This window comes from Perissodus microlepis, chromosome 17, assembly GCF_051167445.1.
Source record: "Perissodus microlepis isolate ML-2025 ecotype Zambia chromosome 17, ASM5116744v1, whole genome shotgun sequence".
Classification (NCBI taxonomy): domain Eukaryota; kingdom Metazoa; phylum Chordata; class Actinopteri; order Cichliformes; family Cichlidae; genus Perissodus; species Perissodus microlepis.
In genome coordinates, this window is record NC_140477.1 from 134,193 (window position 1) to 156,724 (window position 22,532).

Here is a 22,532-nt window from a genome sequence, read left to right on the forward strand (position 1 = left end):
AGACAACAAAGTAAAGCTAGTTTTTGGCTAACAGCCCGACACGGGACCGCATTAGTCAGAGGTCCATTTACTACGGTTCGGAGCCGCGGACCTTCAGTAATAGTAATAAATCACACAGCAATAGTACATTCACGTAGTTGTAAAAAGCATGATAATATATTAAGTAATCCAAAGTATTCAGAATACGTTACTCTCATTGAGTAACGTAACGGAATACGTTACAGAATGCATTTTGGGGCATGTATTCTGTAATCTGTAATGGAATACATTTTAAAAGTAACCTTCCCAACACTGGATATATATCTCGATATTTTTTTTAAAGCCATAAAGTAAGAACAAAAAGAGAGTTCTTCGTCAAAGCTGTGTCCCAGATCTCACACAGGCACTTTTATTAACATACAGCGCAGATGTACAAGAAAAAATTACTCAGAAATAAATTATCAGCATTTATTAAATAATGATGCTCCATAAATAAAATAAAACAATGTTGTTTTTGTCCATAACAAAAAGCTCACAATTGTGCAGTCAAAATGTAAACTAACAGACGCTGAGCATAGGGCTGTTCGATATCACGATATATATCGGACGACGATATAAAAACGTCTGTCGTTTCAATTTACGCTATCGTTTGTTTCGTGGTGTCGCAAAATAAACTGTTTACGGCAATATTTTTTTATCGTTTTGATGGTCACTGTAGTGGTTATATTAATTTGTTAAAGTTCTCTTTCTCTTATATGTAATATAACCACACTACGGACGGACATGCGCCTGTTTTTATGCGTTGCCGTTAGCAACAATGACAGTAAAACAATGGCATGGCTCCGCCGTCTGCTTGTTTGTTTTGCATATTAACCTTTCACAATAAAGCTGAAGATCCTGTTGAGACTTTTTAAAATAAACTGAATCCTGTGAAAGATGCAGAGTATTTACGGATGAGAAGTCAAAAAGAGCCGTCAGGTGCTAAAAATAAACCTTAGACTCCAACGTTAGAACAGGCTTTTCCTCGCAGCACGCCGTGTAATAAATACTCACAAAGAAAATGGCGGCCGTTACAACTTATGTCTAAAAATGTATCGTTTCATGCATCGGTTAAAAGTCTCAACTCCAGGTACACGACGCCCACGGCGTCAATGCGTTAACGAAGTTTGCTCGTTAACGCGTTGACGCCGTCCAGCCCCATGCATGAGGCGATCCGCGGTAACTCGTTAACGGAGATTTGCCGCGTTAATGCAGTTATGGCCTTAACGTCATTCTAACGAGAGTAACGCTGCAGCACTAAAATAGTAATCTCCAAATGTTTTCTTTTTACCGACCAGCTCCTCTGTGATAGCTGCCGTGTCCGTCCTGTTGTTGCCTGCAGGTGAAGCGATGGGGGAGGCGGAGTTGTGTTCAGTGAAGGAGAGGGGCGAGGCAGAGTAACGCAGCGTAGAAAGTAAAAGTGGACGAAAGCGAGGCAAACTTGCAGCTCCACAAGTATAATTATAACGTAACATAGACTATATCGATATAAACGATATTGTCACATCTCACATCTCATATCTCGTATCGATATATTTAAAAACTCGATATATCGCCCAGTCCTAGTCTGAACCCAGAAATTAAATTGATATTGGCAATCAAATTACTGAAACACTTGTAAGCACGATTGCTCAGTTGTTATCACTTTGCTTTGAGGCACCTGCTGTTGTTGTGTTTTGTCATTGTATGAATAAAATTGAAATTGAATTGAATTTTGCTTCATGCAAGGATTTCTTTGAGGAACTTTGAGTCCTTAACCGAGGCATAGACCTATAACTGGAATTAAACACTGGAGGTTCCCACTGGTCCTAATATTTAGGATGGGTTAAGAGAATAATCTTCTTATGGGGATCAAAAAGCTGGCGTCTTTCTGGGACCCTTTAAAGTTGTGACATTCAGATGAAGTACTCCAGGGTTTACAACAAGTTTGTATATATAGTGGGTCATGTACAGGTCCGAGTCCCCTGCACAGAAACCCTGATATCCATCCAACCATTAGTTTTTGCATAATAAAAAAGGTTAAAATGCATAGAATAAAGTGCTTTCTTGTGTGAATGGGTAAATGAATGGGTAAATGAGGTTTAATACAGTTGTTTTCAGATGCCAGTCTATCTACCATTGAGAGTCTCTAATCCCCTCCATTGAAAACCATGACCTTTGACCTTTGTATGAAGGGCACTGCAGGTGACAAGGAAGGTGGACATTCTGACACCACTTGGAGCATTATACTACAACACAGGTCGCTACGAGGAGGCTTTGCAGGTGTACAGAGAAGCTGTGGCCCTGCAACCGGAGAGCACCGACATCTGGCTGGCTCTCGTGAGTAGACATACATACTTAGACTTACTAAGAATAGCATTTAGTTTCTTGTGCATTAGTTGGAAAGGAGACCACGTGCTAACCATAACTTGTTTCACACAAAAACTCTCTATGTATGTTTCAGGCTCAGGTTTTAGCAATGGCTGGTCGTACCAAAGAGGCAGAGAAGATGATGCTCGATGTCATATCCAGAAAAGGCAACTGCATAGAATGTTACCGCCTCCTGTCTGCAATCTACAGCAAGCGTGGCAACTACACAGAGGTAGGTATCGCGTCTGCTTTACATAAGAGCAACTGCCAATGATCTTTCTGAATCTGTTGTGTTAGCACCAGCAGCGTGTACGGCCGTCAGTGTTTCGTTAATATATGACCCAGTTTGACAGAAGAGATGGTAAATGGACTGGTAGTTATATGGCGCCTTTCTACTCCAACTGAGCACTCAAAGCACTTTTTAGTACAAGCTGCAATCACTCTCAAAAATATTCACACAAGTGTCATCAGGACACTTGTATCCACTGACACTCCGATGCATTGGTATCTTGCCTAAGAATTCTTTGACATGTAGATAGGGTTAGGTATTGTTTAGGTTTTATCCGATACCGGTACCAAACCGGTACTTTTAAAACTGTGCCGGTGCTTAAACGGTGCTTGAACCGGTGCTTAAAGAATGGAGAACACAAACTTTGTCCAAAAACCTCTCATGTTTAGCTGGTTTTTTGTAAAAAGATAACAATGTTAGCCTTTTTTCTCCAGCTATAGGGCATATATGGTATCACTCTTGGCTGGAAGCAGTGCTTAAACAATGGAAAAAACACAAACTTTGTCCAAAAACCTCTCATGTTTTTGGCCAGGGTGAAGGGAGTATCTGCCATCAAACAAGAAGACAGCCGCATGTAACTACGACGGTGTTTGCTAGTTCACCTTACATGCATTAATGTAATAACGTGGTTAGCCTACTCAACGTAAATTACACACGAACAACATTAAGCTACTCACGCAGAGAAGAACGGCTGCTGCTGCCATCATCATCCTCATCATTTCTGCTACACTGGCAGGGCTAGGGGCCAGGACTCTCCTCTTCGGGTTTTTGGGGGATGTTGCTAACTCTGGGTCCAATAACAGGCACCACACCCGCAGTAGATGTGCTCGGTGTGAGGTCTCGCAGCAAGCTATCAAATACAGTGCATTTCTCGGCTTTTAAAAAAATGCTATGCGTTGCCAAGCGTTTCATCAGATTTGAGGTGTTACCTCCTTTGACAGTATCACAGTATCAGCTTAAAGCACTTGTTGCAGGCTGCTGAGTTTGCATCTTTTGCTGTGAAGTACAGCCAGACTTTGACCGCTTCACCTTGGGCATTTTTAATCTGTAGCTCTGCTCTAAAAGAACTTACGTACCTGGGCCCGCCTACTATCCTTGGAAAGGTAAAACGATTGGCTAGAATCCAACATCTCAGGGGGAAAAAAAAAAGAACCACCGAAATAAAGCACCGAAATGTGCGCTGCTTTTCGGTCTGCTTACTACCGTTTACCGGTACCCATCCCTACATGTAGACTGGAGGTGCTGGGAAGACTCCTCCAGTCTGGCAGACAACCCAGCAACAGCCACTCCTTCGGCACATCTTACCAATCAGTCAAGTCTGGAGTGTAATGATTCGTGTGTTGAATGATGATACATGAATGTATGCCTTGCACAAACCAAGGTGGTAGAGAAACCTGATTTATATACAGTACAAGACTGAACGTAAGTTTATATGTATGTAGATGTGTATGTGTAGGAGAAAAACCTCCTAACATATGGGTAAGACGCTGTTATGCATTCTAAATCATCCTCATCTCCCTGACCATCCCATGAGGCCAATGGGAAATTAGGATTCAGTTGTAATTTCTTACAAAAATCTGCCCCAAAATAACAGGCGATCGTGGCTCAAGAGTTGGCAGTTCGTCTTGTAATCGGAAGGTTGCCGGTTCGAGCCCCGGCTCCGACAGTCTCGGTCGTTGTGTCCTTGGGCAAGACACTTCACCCGTTGCCTACTGGTGGTGGTCAGAGGGCCCGGTGGCGCCAGTGTCCGGCAGCCTCGCCTCTGTCAACCCCAGGGCGGCTGTGGCTACAATGTAGCTGCCATCACCAGTGTGTGAATGGGTGGATGACTGGTTGTGTAAAGCACTTTTAGTCCTTAGTGACTAGAAAAGCGCTATACAAATACAGGCCATTTACCATTTACCATAACAGTAACAGTTTCTCTCATAGAGAGTTTATCAAAGAGTCGTTGGTAGACTCTGCCATGTTAATATACACTGATTTAAAAAAAACAAAGCAAAAACAAAAAAGAAGCATTTGAGAATGTTTTCAAATTCACCATCTGGCCCTGAATGGACGGACGGATCTGGAGCTTCAGTTAATAAACAAGCAATTTTGACATTTTCTCCCCGGCTCTGGACTAGAGCTGTGATGTCACAGCCCGCTGATTAGTTTTTGTAAGTAGGATAATGACAAAGTTTGTGATTACAGGAGAGATAGCAGCAATGCAATCAATGAAAGGCACTGTGACAGAAAGTAATTAGTTAAAGGAAGTGACCGGATAGGCCTGAATAGACTTGGACTGAAATGGGACAAACTGGCAGCTGTTACAACTGATGGTTGTCTAGATCTGAGAGGGAGAAGTTCTCAGATGGAGAATGGGCAGAATGGGAGTCGGATCCTGCATTTGCTGTTGTGATTATACTTAACGTTTTCACCTCAGACATTGAACCTGGTACTAATGCACTTGTTCAAGCTTAGATAAGACTAGATTTCTCTTACCAAGCAAGAAAGAAGAACTGAGAAACTGCAGGTGAAGTTATTAATTTACAAGCAAAATAGTAATAGCACTTTCTTAAAAACTTTGATGCCTTCACTGTTCATGGAAACCTCAACATTGAAGTTTACCTGAAGCCAACACACACAGACCAGTACCTCCTCTTTGACTCCCACCATCCTCTGGAACACAAACTTGGAGTAATCAGGACCCTACAACACCGGGAAGAAAATGTTCCCTCTAAGCCAGAAGGGAAAGAAAGGGAACACACACATAAAGCAAGCCCAAACAGAAACAGAGTATGCTGTGTAATGCAGCGAGGAGTGCTCAGACCTCTACGTCTGCATTTAAAGGATAAAGGTCACTCTTTCAAGGATGCCAATGTTCACATGGTTTAAAAAAGGAGTGTGATTGACTACGTTTGAACAGAGGGGGTGGCTTACAACACCAAGTGCCTCCTACAATGTAGTTTTGAGATTATGTGTGTGTGTGTGTGTGTGTGTGTGTGTGTGTGTGTGTGTGTGTGTGTGTGTGTGTGTGTGTGTGTGTGTTCCAGGCTCTGGAGGCTTTGGACAAGGCCCTGCAGCAGAATCCCAGTGACCTGACAGTGAGAGCAGAGCTATATTTTTCCAAAGGGAACCAGCTCAGAGAGATGAACCAGCTGGACCGAGCCTTCGAGGTACTACAATCTGTACTCTCTGTCACACACAGACTTATCGTCTTTCCCCTCTCATATTTTTCTCTCTTTTTCTTCCTGTAAGCAACATAGATTTTCTGTAGCTGCTAATGATGACTCTCTGTCTTTGTTTGATTCTGTGATGCAAACAGTAATGTACAGGGTTTGTATGGGTGTTTGAAATCCTTGAAAATGCTTGAATTTTAATGTTGTCTTTTCAAGGTTTTGAAAAGTGCTTGAATTCAAGATGTGGTGCTTAAAAGTGCTTGAAAGTGTAACTGTATTTCATCCACCACAAATAACTATCTTTTCATATGGTCTTACTGAGGTGATGTGAATTGAAACATGCATTCTTTTTTTTGGTGGTGGGGGGGGCTGGAAAAGCTGGAAGTCCTTAAAAAGTGCTTGAATTTGACCCCGAAAAAGGTGTATGAACCCTGAATGTAAGAAACGATGCCAGGTACAAAATTACATGGTCTGCAACTGTGCTTAATGCTAACTCAGTCACTTTTACTTTTACTTTTAAACAAAGTATTTTTCTGGTCTGGGCTAATCTTCTCAAGATATTTACAACAAATCACTAAATTTGATCAGCAAAACTGTTTTTTAGACTCACAATTCAAAGCGAAATCAAGTTGTCTTGTAGAGTGTTTTTCCTCCCACTACAGCAGGGGTGGGGAACCCCAGGCCTCGAGGGCCGGTGTCCTGCAGGTTTTAGATGTGTCCTTGGTCCAACACAGCTGATTCAAATGGCTAAATGACCTCCTCAGCATGTCTTTGAGTTCTCCAGAGGCCTGGTAACATCATCATATGAATGTGTGTTGACCCTATGGAATGCCAGGACTGCCATAATGAATTAATTAAATACACCATTAAATAATTAATTAAATGTGGCAATAATTAATTAAAATCGGAAATAATTAATTACATAAATATTTATGACACATGTAATTAATTAATTATTGCCACATTTAATTAATTATTTATTTATTTCACATTTTAATTAATTATTGCCACATTTAAATAATTATTTAATGGTGTATTTAATTAATTCATTTTGGCACAGTTGACTCCTTCAGATCTCACCAGGTCTCACCCATTTTATCTGTCAACCTCACCCATCAAACTCAGGGGGCGGGGTTAACGCTAATTGAGTCAAAACCATTGCTTTGGCCTGGTGGCCATTGTTTCTAGCACACAACAACCGGCATGTGGAAACTAACAGAACTCAACTTTGAAAAAACCTGTTTGTGTGTCACCAAATACCGTTTTAATATTTTTTTAGCCAAGAATGTAGCGGTTTAATCTTAATATGTCTGATCGGTTTGTCAAGATACAGCCTCTTTGCAAAAGTGCTTTGATGATTTCGGAGATGTCTGCCCAGTCTCACGGCAAAGCGTGGGATAGACCCGTTCGCCTCGCAAGCAATCGAGCTATTATTACCGCCGACAAAGCACAGGCCCCGGTACACAGCTGTAATAACCCCCGCTGACACTGACTTCTTTTACTGAGCTATATTTATCAGGGTTTTATTTCCTGATGTTCTTATGTGTCCTACGTGTTTCAGTCGCCAATTCTGAATTATAACTAACATTAAAAACATGTTTAAGGAGGAGAGAGTGCAAATAAATTCGATTAACAGCTGATCTTTGGGTTTTTGTTCAGTAATCAGCGTGACCTGCGTATAAACGCATAAAAGAAATAACGTTGGTGTTTCCGTCATGTAGTAACTGCTGGCTTTAACGGTACAAAGGTTGTTCGACACTATGACACACATACAGACTTCATGATGTTCGGCTAGAGCTGGGCGATAGAACGATAACGATATGTATTGCGAAATAACTTTTTTTCGATAGAAAAGTTAAACTATTGTGATAAGCCTCATCTCGCTTGTCCTCTTAAAAAAAAAAAAAAAAGAAGAAGAAGAAGAACAGCCAATCCAAATTAACTAGCGCAGAGCCGAACCAATCACAGCCGCAGCGTCACATCAGGTTACGTACAGCACAAGTGCCAAGCCGCACATGTGTATTTGTTTGGGAATGGAGGAAATGAGTGTGCCGACTAGAGAAAAATCAACCGAGAGCGTGACCGAAGTCGAATGCCGGAGACATGGTCGAACGGAAGAGCCATAGAGGTTCCGTAGTGTGAAGGTATTTCGGCTATTTCAAGTCTGACAAAAAACAGAGTAGCGCGCACTGTAAATTGTGCCGAAAGCAAGTCTGGAAATACAATAAATCGCTTTCTGACTGAAAGCGCTAGTACATCTACCCTGTTGAACTTATTATGGGAAATAAATATTTCAATCAAAACAAGCTGCTGATTATTTCACATTTTACTTGTGAGCAACGGCACATTTAAATCTTACAAATATAGTTATTTGGCTTATATCGTGATATATATCGTTATCGCCTGAAATGAAAAAAACATATCGTGATATGAAAAAATCTTATATCGCCCAGCTCTATGTTTGGCTAATATTTTTATTGTGAATATTAATCATGAGGGTAAACGGACCTGTACACCACGGAGCGAGGTCAGCATATCCACGATATCTTCAGCTCTATGAGTTAACACAGACTTTCCCAGCTGACTAATCTAACTGTCATCTACGAATATGTCACGGCTCATATCTATATGATTTTACAGAAAATCATCCTTATTACTGCCAACTATTCCAGAGACGTGAAAATCTACAGCATAAAGAACACAAAAATATAGCAGTCTAACGCAACACTGTAACAGAGATGAACCGTCAGTTTGTCGCAGATCAAAGTGGAATGAATGTGATTGGTTGAACAGGTGTCTGTGATCTGTGTTATCTGCATTTTTATCAGCGTAAGAGACTCAGCAGCAGATTAGAATAACAGTTATACATTTAATAAATCACCAAATTAACAAACCTGTTCCGACAGTTTGAGTTTGTGTTCCCTCAGCTGCAGACTCGCTGCTGTTTAAATGTTTGAGAGGAAGATTAGATATAAACAAACGTCAAACACAGACTCAGTCTGCGTTCACGTTTGATATGAGGCCAGCACGTACAGTGGCTGTGTCCTGTTTTAAGATCATATATGTAAAATTGTTGCAAAAGAACTGTCTGAATGGTTAACTGAAGTTAACTTGGATAAATTATAGTTAAGGAGTATCACAGATAACGCCCACGTGAGCTGTGTGACTGTTCACCACTACACTGAAATCAGTAGGCTATTACTGAAATACACGTGCTATATCATAAACTATGATATAAATAGGGAGGTCCTACTAACATGTTTAGTTTTAAAGGACACCTTCCTGCCTTTAGTCTCATTCATGAGCAGTATTAGTTTTCTTCTAACATCCAGAAGTCTGCACCATGTGTTTCATAGTTTCTAACAAGCCTTTGACAGGTAAACATAACATGACCGAAACACCAAAAAAAAAAAAAAAAAGAGAGAGAGAAAAAATCACACAAATTACATGTCAACCTCATTTATTTTTAGTTAAGTAAACTCTAAAAATTCTAACAGACAGCTGGTGCTTAGAATACAGTTGAATAACTATTTAAAAAACAGATGATATAATATTTCTGTCCAGGTTGCAGTCTGCATGATGAACACGCTGTTGCAAACTCTGCTCCTCTCGGTGGAAATGCTCCTTCTCTTCTCTTTCCTCTTTGTATAAAACATTTTATAAGTCAGTTTACTCTCAAAATTCACTGTTAAATCCAAAACACACCAGATAAAGAAAAGCGAATGGTTCAGTCTAACACATGTGAACCATTAAACGTCTGTAAAACTGTGCTGTTATGAAACGTAACTTTAACCTCAGCCAAACCGATTCTCTCAGTTGTAAGTAAAACAGCGGAGTAAACGTGACCCGACAGACAAAACCTGAGCGAATTAAGTCCAGCGTTTAACCACTGAGAGCTAAAACTCAGGTGAGGTTTCAAAGCTGTGTGCCGGTGATTGGACATCAGCCGCTGATAAAGTGGGTTCACCTATAAAGTGCTCTGTTGGGAAACAAGCTCCAGCAGCTCTGCGCTCGGGGAAAAACTATACTTACTTATCTTGTGCAGAAAAATGCGCAGACATTGCGCTATATCGAGCACCGGCTGCCCAGTTAAACTGTGACTATCACCAGGTCACGTGGGCGTGTTTCTTGAATTAGCAGCAGGTGTTAAACAACCGCTAACAGGTGAGGAGGAGGATGCATGCAGGTAAACTGAGGGCCTGTTGAGCTGATCGCTGGTGTCGTGAGAAACACGTCAGCTCGTTCTTTATGTTACAGAAGCACAGAGACACAAGAACAGGCGGAAAGAGACGATCGTTCGGTGAAAATGAGAATCTGCGAATGCAACATGTGGAACACAGAGTGGAATATGTAAACAAACCGGTTAACGTAGCCCCCCCCACCCCACCCCAAAACAAAACAAACAATAAAAACAAAAAAACAAACTAAAAAAAACCAAACAAACTATAAAAAACTAAAAAAAAAAAAACTAAAAAAAACCAAACAAACTATAAAAAACTTTAAAAAAAAACTAAAAAAAACCAAACAACCAGTTAAGCTGGAACACCGGGGCTGTGAGCTCGGTGCTCTCTGTCAGCTGACTGTTAGCAGAGCGAGTGACATCTCTGAAAACATCTGAGCACTTTTGCAAACATGTTCTATGTTGACAACCTGACCAGACATGTGAAGATTACGGCGCGACATTCGCGGCTAAAACACTGTTAAAAGTGTAGTTGGTGACAGAAAAACGGGGTATTTTAAAACTACACCACCACCATTGCTGCCTGTGATTTGAAATGCATTCTGGGATACCTGGCTGCTCCAAGTCTACACAAGCAATCGATTATCTAGGATCGACCTGTTTTGACTTACTTTGCACGGCAACCAATCAAATGTTAGAGAAGCTGCATGGCAGCGTTAACCCCGCCCACTGAGTTTGATGGGTGAGGCTGACAGATAAAATTATTTCAAGGAGAGAGATGAAAGGGACAAAAGTGCCAAAATGAATTAAATAAATAAATCATTAAATAATTAATTAAAACTGTCAATAACTATTTAAATGTGTTATTAATTAATTAAATATGTCAATAATTAATTAAATGTGTCAATAATTAATCAATTACATGTGTCGTAAATATTTATATAATTAATTAATTATTCTGGCAGTCTTGGCGTTCCATATTGACCAAGGGTGAGATGTAAAAGGAAAAAGGGAGCTTTTAGAGGTTTCTGGCAGAGGAGGTTTATTCACTAACAGTACTAGATGGTAACTAGTGCTTTTTAATAAGCAGCTAACAGCACAAAGCATAACCTAACCTCTGGCTAAACTGCTATTTTAGCAAGATAGGAGAGAGCAGAGAGGAGAGCCGGAAGTGGGGCGCCCGATCTGGCTTCCCACACCTCCCCGCCGGATCGGGCTGTACGCTCTACCTCCCCACTGCCTCCCAGAAAAGGGAAGAAGAGCAGAGGGGAGAAGAGCGGAGTATTTTCTTTTCTCTCGCGGTTAGCTGACTGCCTTAGCTGCCCAAGTGATGTCAGCCCTTTTTAACCATAGCCAGTGACTGGTCCTCTCAGCAGTGTCAGCTAGTTCTCTTATAGCCTGCCGTTGCGCCTGTCCTCTGATCCCAATCTCTCTAAGCAGCTTTGCTGTTGTACTGGCAACAAAGCCCCTGCACCCCACTTCCACCGGGTGCACCTTGATCTTCCAGCCTAAATAAATAAATGTGTAAAATGACAGAAAAAATCCTGCTCAGAAAATGTCCTTTTCTCCCCATGCTGTGGATCCACTGTGAAAAATAGACATTTCTGAGTGGATAATGAAAAAACAGCAACTTTTCTGTGACTTAATTGTTATTGTTTATCTATTAATTATCAGTGTAGTTTTAAATTTAATTGCAATGGTGGAAATCTTTATCAGTAGGAAATGATGTAAAACCTATGTCCAAAATATGCTGTGCTGTGTGCTTAAACTTCATTCTCTACAATGTGCATAGCATTTGTAACTGCTCCCGCAACAAAGGTGCACGGTCCGCCCAAAGTCATTCAAGAGGTTTTTTTTACAGTTATTTTTGCTTAATTTCCTCAGTTATTAAGTGCAGATTCATCAGGCTCTCCTGTGTCTTTCCTCTGATCTCTCTTGGCATCATATATTTATTGCACATGCCACACATCAACAGAGATGACACAGGGAAAGATGGAGTCTTCTTTGGAGTGAACATAGCGTTGAACTCGGGTATACATCGAGGTTTCGTTTTTTTGTTCTTGTTTTTGTAAAGTTGAGTAATCTCTGGAAATTCAGCAGAAAGTGAACTGAAAGGAATCAGGTCATTAATGTGATTAAAGTCAGGCAGGCTTGTCCCTGCCTGCTGGCCTTCCTCCCACTGTGGAAGTTCCACCCATTCAGAATTGCTGGCACACTCACAAGAAGTCATCTGAGACCGATGGTTGAGATGCAATCTGCAAAGGAAATTTGTGGAGGATACAGGAAACTTGAAATGACTTTCTGAGGAGGCTTGAGAGGAGAGAAAGCAAACAGAACTGCAAGAGACTGATGATTCTGCCAGAAACGCTGATGGACTGAAAAAGAGACTGGAAGAAACAGGGGTGGGGTTATCTGAGGTCACTGAAGCTTCAAAGAAGGCCATGTCTGTGCACGTGGGATGTTTTATTTCACAGCATCAGCACAGTGTCTAAAGAAGCCGATGTGAGGCTAACAGCCTGAGAAGCAGTTTGAATTTTACACTTTCAATCAAACGCACTGGTTTATAATATTATAATTTTAATCTCTTACTGCCTGTTGTATTCTAAAACTGAAGGCCCCATCTTATCTTAATGACCTTGTAGTACCATATCACCCTATTAGAGCACTTCGCTCTCACACTGCAGGCCTACTTGTTGTTCCTAGAGTATTTAAAAGTAGAATGGGAGGCAGAGCCTTCAGTTTTCAGGCCCCTCTTCTGTGGAACCAGCTTCCAGTTTGGATTCAGGAGACAGACACTATCTCTACTTTCAAGATTAGGCTTCAAACTTTCCTTTTTGCTAAAGCATATAGTTAGGGCTGGACCAGGTGACCCTGAATCCTCCCTTAGTTATGCTGCAACAGACGTAGGCTGCTGGGGATTCCCATGATGCACTGGGTGTTTCTTCTTCAGTCACCTTTCTCACTCACTATGTGTTAACAGACCTCTCTGCACTGAATCATACCTGTTATTAATCTCTGTCTCTCTTCCACAGCATGTCTTTATCCTGTCTTCCTTCTCTCTCCCCAACCAATCACAGCAGATGGCCCCGCCCCTCCCTGAGCCTGGTTCTGCTGGAGGTTTCTTCCTGTTAAAGGGAGTTTTTCCTTCCCACTCTCGCCAAAGTGCTGCTCATAGGGGGTCATATGATTGTTGGGTTTTTCTCTGAATCTATTATTGTACGATCTACTGTACAATATAAAGCGCTTTGAGGCTACTGTTGTTGTGATCTGTATAAATAAATTGAATTGAATTGAACTGAATTGAAGTCACAGGATCTCCAGGATGCTGCCGAGCTGAAACATAATCACCTAAATACAACAACACTTTATAAAATGGTATAAAGGTTGGCATATCATGTGATATGTCACAAATTATAGTTAAAACGTGTTTGTCTTCCTGACTGATGTTTAGTGTTGTTTCTGACCATATGGATCCCTTCATGACCGTCTCTAAAGGTCTCTTCTAGCCAGATAATGTCATGGAGTCAAACTGGACTCAATAAGTTATTGAAACCAATGGCAGAGATTTGATTACAGCGCTCCATCAAAATTAGTGTCTTTTTTGAATGGTCAGATCTTACAAATTGAGTTCAGAGAAGTTCAGGGGCCCAACTCTCCAGATCTGAACCCAGTAGTGAACCTTTAGGATGTGTTGCTGTGGGTTATGTGGCTTAGGTATAACCACAGCCTACACCAGCTGACCAACTAACTATTAAGTCTGGTCGATTCTGTTCATCTAGACCGTCCAGATGAACAGAATCGACCAGACTTACTTACCTTTGGGATTTACTTACCTGGATGATTGAGCATGCATCAAGACATATTAAGTCCAGTCCCACTTCTGCTGTTAAAAATGTTGTGAATGGAAAACCCAGAGTTGTAGCTGCTGCTATCAGCTGGTAAATTTACCAGTGAGCCTTTGAGTAATTTTCAGAAAGCAACTGAAGCAACCAGATACAAACCTTGTAGCTTTGTACCTGGTTGCATTATAACAAAATAATATGTGTTTACCTGAGATTTGCCCCCAGAGATAACTGAGTCTTCTTCTCTATCACCAGAGTTACAAGCTCGCTGTTGAGCTCAAACCAGACCAATCACAGGCCTGGATGAACATGGGAGGAATTCAGCACATCAAGGTAGAAAAGACACGTTTAAAATCTGACAATACAACTGAACACTCCTGACAAACTTTACATGTGTCCGACATCTGCGAGCATCAGCATGTACTGTGATGTTTGTGCTATATAAAGTTCTGTCCACTCTACCTCACTCTCTAAATCACTACTGGGGTGGTTGCCCAAGATGTCTGCTGGCTCGTACTGCCCAAGTCTCCCACTACAGAAACCATGTTAGAGGCTGACAGAAACCAGCAGCTGTCCTTGGGAAATGGGCCTTGTTGGACCCATCCACCGGTTTGAGCCCAAACCGCACGTCCATTTATTTCACCCCATTGATGGTGATCACTCACCCCCTTCTGTCTCAAAAAGGTCATGGAAACATGCACAACAGCTGTGAAGTTGAACTTCACATAAGCTGCTAGCAGAAACAGTGTCGTGTTGTGCTGTGATTTTGATCCAGGTCAGGCAGATTTAAACCCAGCTCAAAATGACCTCAACCTAATGGCAGAGCTCAGCCGCAGCAGGCAGGTCTAATGTGAAATCAGATTTGTAATATGTGTGTGTTTGTTTAGGGAGATTATGCAGCTGCCAGGATGTACTACCAACGCGCCCTCCTTCTCAGTCCTGGTTCCAAACTTCTGAAGGAAAACCTTGCCAAGCTGGACCGACTGGAGAGGAGACTGACAGGGGCTGTGTAGACTGGTGCCAGTGACACGACACAGTGGGACAAACACTTGCTCTGGAGCCCAAACACCACCCATTAAGACTGTTGAATAAACTTAGACTGTTACGACGATGGGCTGCGTGTAGGAGAGAAAAGAAGTAGGGTGAACCTCTCAGGCCTTCAAAGAGACTGGCCCCCAACTACAGGCCCAAAGCCTTTCCTGAAGGATACAAAGAGAAGCTGGTAAGAGCTCTGTGCATTACCAGCCTGCATCAGCTTTTCTTCAACATGCACATCTGTTTTCAACATTTGCGTTTCGTTTTCTTTAAGGCACTTAATCAGAGATCTTCCTGAGCTCTGTGCTCTGCCTTTGAAAATGATTCACATATTTACATTAATGCAATAAAAGTGTGCAGATTTAATGAAGGGAACGAGTGGGCAGGTATTTTCCTGACCCTAAGGTATGAATAATAAAATGATGTAGGTTCAGAAGTCACCTGTTTGCTTTGGGGATCTTTCAGCTCATGGACACGGAGAACATCAGAGCCCACTGTTTCATGCAAACAAACCATGTCCCAACCTGACATAAGACACCTACACTTCACACAAAGACATTTTTGTGAACGAATGCCCATAAACGGAGGTGTATCGATTATTTTTATGCTTTTGCATGAATTAATATTGAAGACAAATCTCAAATCGAGACCAAGTGTAACCTAACTGTTGGTAAGCCTCAGAGCCAAACATTTATGATGTTGGTAACTTCCAGCTTCTGAAAATTCCAAATCCCAGCCAGCAATGATTTCCATCTCCATCAGTATCACAGCAAACCAACTCACACAAACTCTTGGAACGTGCTCTCATTTGGATTGTTGTTCTTTATCAATTCTAAATGAAGCGTCTCAGCAAAGTTTTTATTGATTACTTATTATTTTAAAATGAGTGGTAGTACAATGTGGCTTTGGAGTTGGAATCAATCAGGCACATTTAACTCTGAACAACTCTGAAATTCAGCAGAGCAGCTCTTTGCTGAAACAGTGTCTTCATGCTCTGATATTGTATCCACGGGACACAAAAGTAGTCCCATTTCTGCTGTTACAGTTTATGGCTCCTGCCCTCCAGCAGCTGGGGACTTTCAGACTGCTAACTCTGAACTTCTCTGCAGCAGAAGGAAGTTTTGGTTTGACTGGTTCCTTGTACATTGTTCAGTGGTATAAGTGTAACAATGATATGATTGTATTCTCTGATACATTGTGTCCATCATCAAAAATCACACAGGCAGTGTTACGCTGTCTTGTTTGCAGCATTGTCTGTCCTCAGACTTTTAACTTTACATTTTTAGAAAATAAAATTTCCAAACTCTAATTGAAAATGAGCAAACATCAGATGGTGAATAAAAATTTAAATGAGTTCATTACAGACATCAGATTGCCTCTGTCTATAATGTTTTTTTCAGCTAAGATAAGCAACGCACACCGCTATCATACTTGAGCTCCATTCTTGGGCCTCATGATTAAATCAGTAACTATATTAACTAAAGAAGATTATTTAAAGGTCTGCAAAGTAAGTGGAGTTTATATTTGTATAACCCAATGGGAAATAAGGACAGATTCATTTGGATCCCACTCTGCTGGGATATTTAAATGAATATATGTGTAAAGCTCTCTTAAAATGTCATTATTCTGGTAACAGCTGCTTCCTCTCTAGATTACCTAAATCATATTTATCTGATCTCCACTTATGGCAGAAGCTAGAATAAACAGCCTGTCGTCACAAGTCTTCAGCAAGTAGAATAAGCTAATGTGTCGGCTCCTGTGTGGAGCTCCAACTTATGGGTTCATGTGCAACATAACCTCTGAGGAATGCTGTTTCGCTGATCGTTGTGGTTTTATTGATTCTCTCGAGTGAATTTTATTGTGGAATGCCAATGAGATGAAAGTGAAGTGACTAGTGCAGTGACTGGGTTGCACCAAGAAAATAAAATATATCTTTTATTAAATGGTGTTTGGAGTTGTTCTTCTTTTAAATGTCTAAGAAAAAAACATGAAATATTCTCAGTAGACGGATTTGGGCTGCAGCTGCAGTAATGCGGACGCTGCACCGGTCCGTCGTGGTGAAGAGGGAGCTGAGTGTAAAAGCGAAGCTCTCAATTTACCGGTCGATCTACGTCCCTACCCTCACCTATGGCCACAAGCTGTGGGTAGTGACCGAAAGAACGAGATCGCGGATACAAGCGGCAGAAATGAGCTTCCTCCGAAGGGTGGCTGGCCTCTCCCTTAGAGATAGGGTGAGAAGTTCGGCCATCCGGGAGGGGCTCAGAGTAGAGCCGCTGCTCCTCCACATCGAAAGGAGCCAGCTGAGGTGGTTCGGGCATCTGACAAGGATGCCCCCTGGGCGCCTCCTGGGGTTGGTGTTCCAGGCATGTCCCACCAGGAGGAGGCCCCGGGGCAGACCCAGGACACGCTGGAGAGATTATATCTCTCGGCTGGGCTGGGAACGCCTTGGTGTTCCCCCGGATAAGCTGGAGGAGGTGGCTGGGGAGAGGGAGATCTGGGCCTCTTTGCTTAGGCTGCTGCCCCTGCGACCCGGCCTCGGATAAAGCGGATGAAGATGGATGGATGGAACTTTATCAATAAAACAGCTGCAGCTTTCACTACAGCACATGTGGTACTTTAACCTTTGTACTGTTTTCATCAGTTCATTTTGCAGTTAACATGTGAACATGTTGGATGATCTGTCTGCTGTCACTGGGTGGTGCTGAGGTCTGAATCTGAGGGCAGCTCCTGTAATCACAAAGACAACAGAACCATCAAACTCAAATATAAATTTTATCCCTCAAAATTGAAATAAAGCTGATTCTTCTGTCCTCACACACTCAGGATCTGAAGTTCTTCTCTTACATTTTTTTCAGTATTACAGTACACTACAGTACTTTAATCCATAGTTCCTGATTAATGAGGAGCTACTGAAGTACAAGCTTTAAAAAAGATGTTACTGTCTTTACAGATGTGGCAAGAGACTGAAAACATGCTGTTGTTTGCACATATTTAATATTCAGCTCTGCACAGGAGCTGAAGCAGGATGCAGCCTGTTGCATTTACAGTATAATACTTGTAATAAAAGTACAGTAACAGTAATTAGTGACCGAGCAGCCCGGAGCGTTTCTCCTGATTTCTTTAGTCGGTGTAAATTCATTCACCTGCACGGGTTAGTTAAACGAACCCTGACAGCCGAGTCCTCATCTTAGCTAGCTAGGTCTCAGGACCAAGCTAAGGACTGTAGTTACGGATTAGCTTACAGACACGTTTAACTTACCGAAAAAGTGCAGCGGGGCCTCGGGTCCTTCTGTCGGGTAGTCCAGTTTACTGAAGAACACCTCAGGCTAGTGATGGGTCCAGCAACACTGACGCACCGACGCATGTTTATTTTATTTTTTTAAAGAACTTTATTTACAAACATACATAACAAGGCACCATCATGAATCCGAATATGTAATATCCTCGGTTGAGCATTATAGCAAGAAAAACAAACAAACAAACAAAAAACAATAAACACAAAGCCAAAAGAGTTAGCACAAAAAGAAAGACCAGTCATTGAAGGATTTGAACCAAAGGCAAAAAATAACATGAACAAAAAAGGGCAGTCATGATTATAAAATAGGGAGGTTTCTTTTTTAACATAAATTAAACTTGTTAAATAAAACAACAAGTTTATGAGCTTTCTTGTTATTCACAAGTTTCAGCGATTTAGCCCAGAGTTTAAAGTCATTCAGCCGTCTGTTTATACATGGTTTAGCTTTAAAGTATCTGCATTTGTGAATATAAAATTTTCCCATAAACAAAAACGTCCTAATCAACAGGTCAAAATCTGCATTCTCAGCAAGTATTCCAAATTTTATTACTGTCACCGTCAAATGTGGTAACTGAATTCTCCTGGACTGTAGCCAGCTCCACATGTCAGTCCAGAAGGAGTGCACTGATTCACAGTAGAAAAACAAGTGATCCAGACTTTCAATATCATTTTCACAAAATGTGCAGGCGTTCACATCTAAGTTAAATTTCCATCTTAAGAATTCATTGGTTGGATAAACCTCATTAATGATTTTAAAGTGAACCTCTTTTACTTTAGGGGAAAGAGGAAGTGAAATATACTTTTTTCTTATCGCCTTAACCTCCATGGTCTCAAATTCTTTAAGGATATAATTTCTTTTAACCGGATTAGGGCAAATTTCATTTATCAAAATATTCCTGATCACTTTGTTTGTAAACCTGCTGTCACCAAATTCAACTCCAGCTATGCAGAGCTGCCTCAGTCCAGGAGACGTTTTAGAGTGCACAATATCTTCTTTTATCATTGATCTCAAAGGGACTGGGATGGCTTTCATTAGGGATTTATATCTCTTAGCAGTACATCTTACATCAAATTTCTCACAAAACGTCTCATGTTTTAATAAAACCCCATTCTCATCCATAAAATGAGCTACAGCCCAAATCCCTTTAGATCTCCATTTATCCATGTACACAGATTTCCTACACAAACGGATATACCGGTTGTTCCATATAGGGGTGTTGTGAGGAGTAAAGTTGTGTTTATAGATTAATTTCCAGTAGAGAAGGACCTGCTGATGGAAAGCTGAGAGTTTAACAGGTAACGAACTGCAACCAAAGTCACAACGTAACAAAAAGTCTATTCCACCCATTTTGCCAAAAATCACATTGGGAATAATGTTCCAAAAGGAATTTTTGTTCCTAAAGAAAGATCTGAACCATTTCAATTTTAGTACACCATTCATAACATCAAAGTCAATGGCATTAGCCCCACCCTCTTCATAATTCTTAATCATATCATTTTTCTTTATATAATGACATTTGTTCCTCCATATGAACCTAAAATTAAGATTATTTATAGATTGAATTAGTTTTGGAGATATGGGCAGAGAAAAGGCTGGATAGATTAGTCTGGACAGACTGTCCATTTTGGTTAGCAAGATTCTCCCAAACAGAGTTATGCCCCTCTGCAGCCACCTGTTTAAAATCGACTTACACTTTTCTATATTGGTACAGATATTCTTATTTTCTGTTGATGTCTTATCCTTGCAAATTACAATGCTCAGATACTTCACCTCTTTTTTGATGTGTATATTATTTATTGCTTGCAGGGGACACTCATGCAGAGCTAGAATTTCGCATTTATTAATATTCAGCTGTAGGCCAGAAACTTTGGAGAAGTGGTTGATCACCTGTACGCACCGGCGCATGTATCAAGCTCACAGAGTGAAACCTGTATCGGTGCGTGCGTCGCTTTAAGAAAAAGTCACGTGATCGATACAGCTGCTGTATCGCTCATTGCCAACGCGCCAAACTGTGTTTAAAAGGTACCGCATCCGCATCTGCCAACGGAACGAGTCGCCACCAAAAAAACCACAAAATTACTCTCGCAAAGATAAAAAAAAAATACACATCTCTCCATAACAAAATGGAGCCCGAAAGAAAAAGAAATGTTTCTGCTGCGTGGGATCATTTTGATCTTTTAACTGCAAATAGTTAGTCTGTCTTTGTTTCAGTGTAATCTATCAGAATAGGAAAAACAGCAATGTGACCTGCAGTGTAAATTATTTATTTCATTTTATGCAGGTTAAATGTCGCATCTGTTCTGCATTTCACACAAACAAAATCACCTCCTCAGTGTTTAGGCATTACAGAGCCAAACATGAAAATGAGGAGATAAACACACCGAGAATGAACACAGGTCGGCCTATACTGACACTGAACAGCTTTATCATCATTTTTTTTTTTATTAAAATGTGTTTTATTATTTTGAAATCAAGCATCTAGGAAGACTGTTCTGGACCAGGCAGTCCTGAATTTTATTATAAAAGACTGCCAACCCCTTAGTATTGTGGAGAGTGTCGGAGAGAAACATTCCAAGATCAGAGGATCCTTTAACGTACTGGGGGAAAAGGAAGACATCCGAACCTTTTCCACCTGGCTTTACAGTTTTTGTGTACCCCAGCTTCATCTATGCCTCTGAGTTTTCCAAAGCTGGGGAAATGGTGTCAAAAAACACACAATAGACTGAATGCAAAAACACTGGATAAACTTATTTTTCTGAAACTCTGAGTCAATTACATTTAAATGGGTAATATTATATTCACAATACTTTCATTTTAATTTTCACTTAATGTCATTCACAATATTTGAAATGTAAAAGATATAAAATGATTCCATGGAAAGTACAATACCTTACAGTGTAAACAAGTACGACTGTCTGTTGTGAGTCTCAAGTAAGTTGCCTGCAATGATATTTAAGGTCCAGCAGGTGTCAGTATGGAGCAAAACAGCAACACTGTGTCGACACGGTATCGATACAGTTTTGGGAATGTGCTGAAACGCCTCACGAGGCCTCACTACCTCAGGCTGTCAGGTTAAAACACTCAGTCGTGTTTTCGTAGCGTAAACGCTGGCCCTCCTCTCAGAGCCTACGCTCTATCTGCTATTCCCGAACAGAGATACGCAAGTTTCTCCGTGACTGCAGCTGCCAGTCAAAGCTGTTATGATGACGTTTCACAACAATTTAACATCACCGCTGTAGGAATTAGAATGACACTTATGGGAAAGGAGACCCCTTGGACATCAATCAGCGTGATGAGAACTATTGAAAAAAAAAGAAAGAATCTTTGGAAAAAAATCTGAGGAGAATAAATTTATTTTAGTCTGACCCCAGTCCCATCCGCTAACATGGAGGAGGCGGGGTTTATGACCTATACTGCAGCCAGACACCAGGGGGCGATAGAGACGTTTTCGCTTCATTTTTGGGGTGCTGTCGCGTCGTCCATGTTTTCTACAGTCAATGGGCAAAACATGCACATGCTCTTTGAGAGCTTGTTCCCGGCTCGTAACCGGCCCGCTCTGCCGTCAAGGACGATCATTGGCTAATGGTCATCATGTGACTGATGGAAGCCAGATCCCTCTGATTAGCAAAACTGTGATTAATAGTTAAATGCTATTGTTGAGGGGCACAGGCAGGAGTCCACATGCACACATAAAAAATAAAGAAAAGGGCACTTCGGGCACCAATCAGGAGAGGGCCAGGTGCCCCCCCCCCATGCACGTGCATTGCAGTCTAAGAGTACAGTACAGTAATAATAATTGTACAGTAACTGTAATGCTGGTTAGTGACTGAGCAGCCTGGCGACTTTTCTCAGTTTCTTATATAAACTGTTTTAGTGTCTCATCTTTAGCTGCAGGTCCCAACATCCTTCAGTTCAGTCAGAGCAGCAGATCTAATGTCTGCATGACTTTAATCAACATTCAGGCTCACAGTTATTTCTTTAATCAGGGTTAAATCACTCATGTGCACAGATTAACTGACGACTGCTCATCTTAGATGTTATGGTGACGTTGCACCAATTTAATGCCATTCAGAATTATTAGAATTATTAGAATTATTAGAATTACACTTATGAGAAAGGAAACTCCTTGAACACAAATCAGCAAGATAAGAAGTGCTAATTATGGCAGATTTTTTTTTCTTTGGGAAAAAATGTATTTGAGGGGAACTTTGTTTTAGTCTGACCTCAGTCCCATCCGCTAACATGAAGGAGACGGGGTTTATGACCTATACTGCAGCCAGACACCAGGGGGCGATAGAGACGTTTTGTGAGGAGTTCTTTGGTTGTGTCCCTTTAAGATTCATGTAGCTTCCGGACTCCGTCACA

The 22,532-nt window shown here is 41.2% G+C and overlaps 1 protein-coding gene across 1 annotated transcript in view; it reads left to right on the top strand.

The window, feature by feature from the left end:
- Positions 1-16,814, top strand: part of tmtc1 (transmembrane O-mannosyltransferase targeting cadherins 1) — an 83,548-nt gene extending 66,734 nt beyond the window's left edge. The window contains exons 15-19 of the mRNA XM_084911115.1: positions 2,193-2,337; positions 2,462-2,599; positions 5,689-5,811; positions 14,092-14,169; positions 14,724-16,814. Coding sequence (XP_084767241.1) covers positions 2,193-2,337; positions 2,462-2,599; positions 5,689-5,811; positions 14,092-14,169; positions 14,724-14,849 — 610 coding nt within the window. The 3' untranslated portion in view covers positions 14,850-16,814. The remainder of the gene's footprint in view (positions 1-2,192; positions 2,338-2,461; positions 2,600-5,688; positions 5,812-14,091; positions 14,170-14,723) is intronic.
- The last annotated feature ends 5,718 nt before the right edge of the window (positions 16,815-22,532 follow it).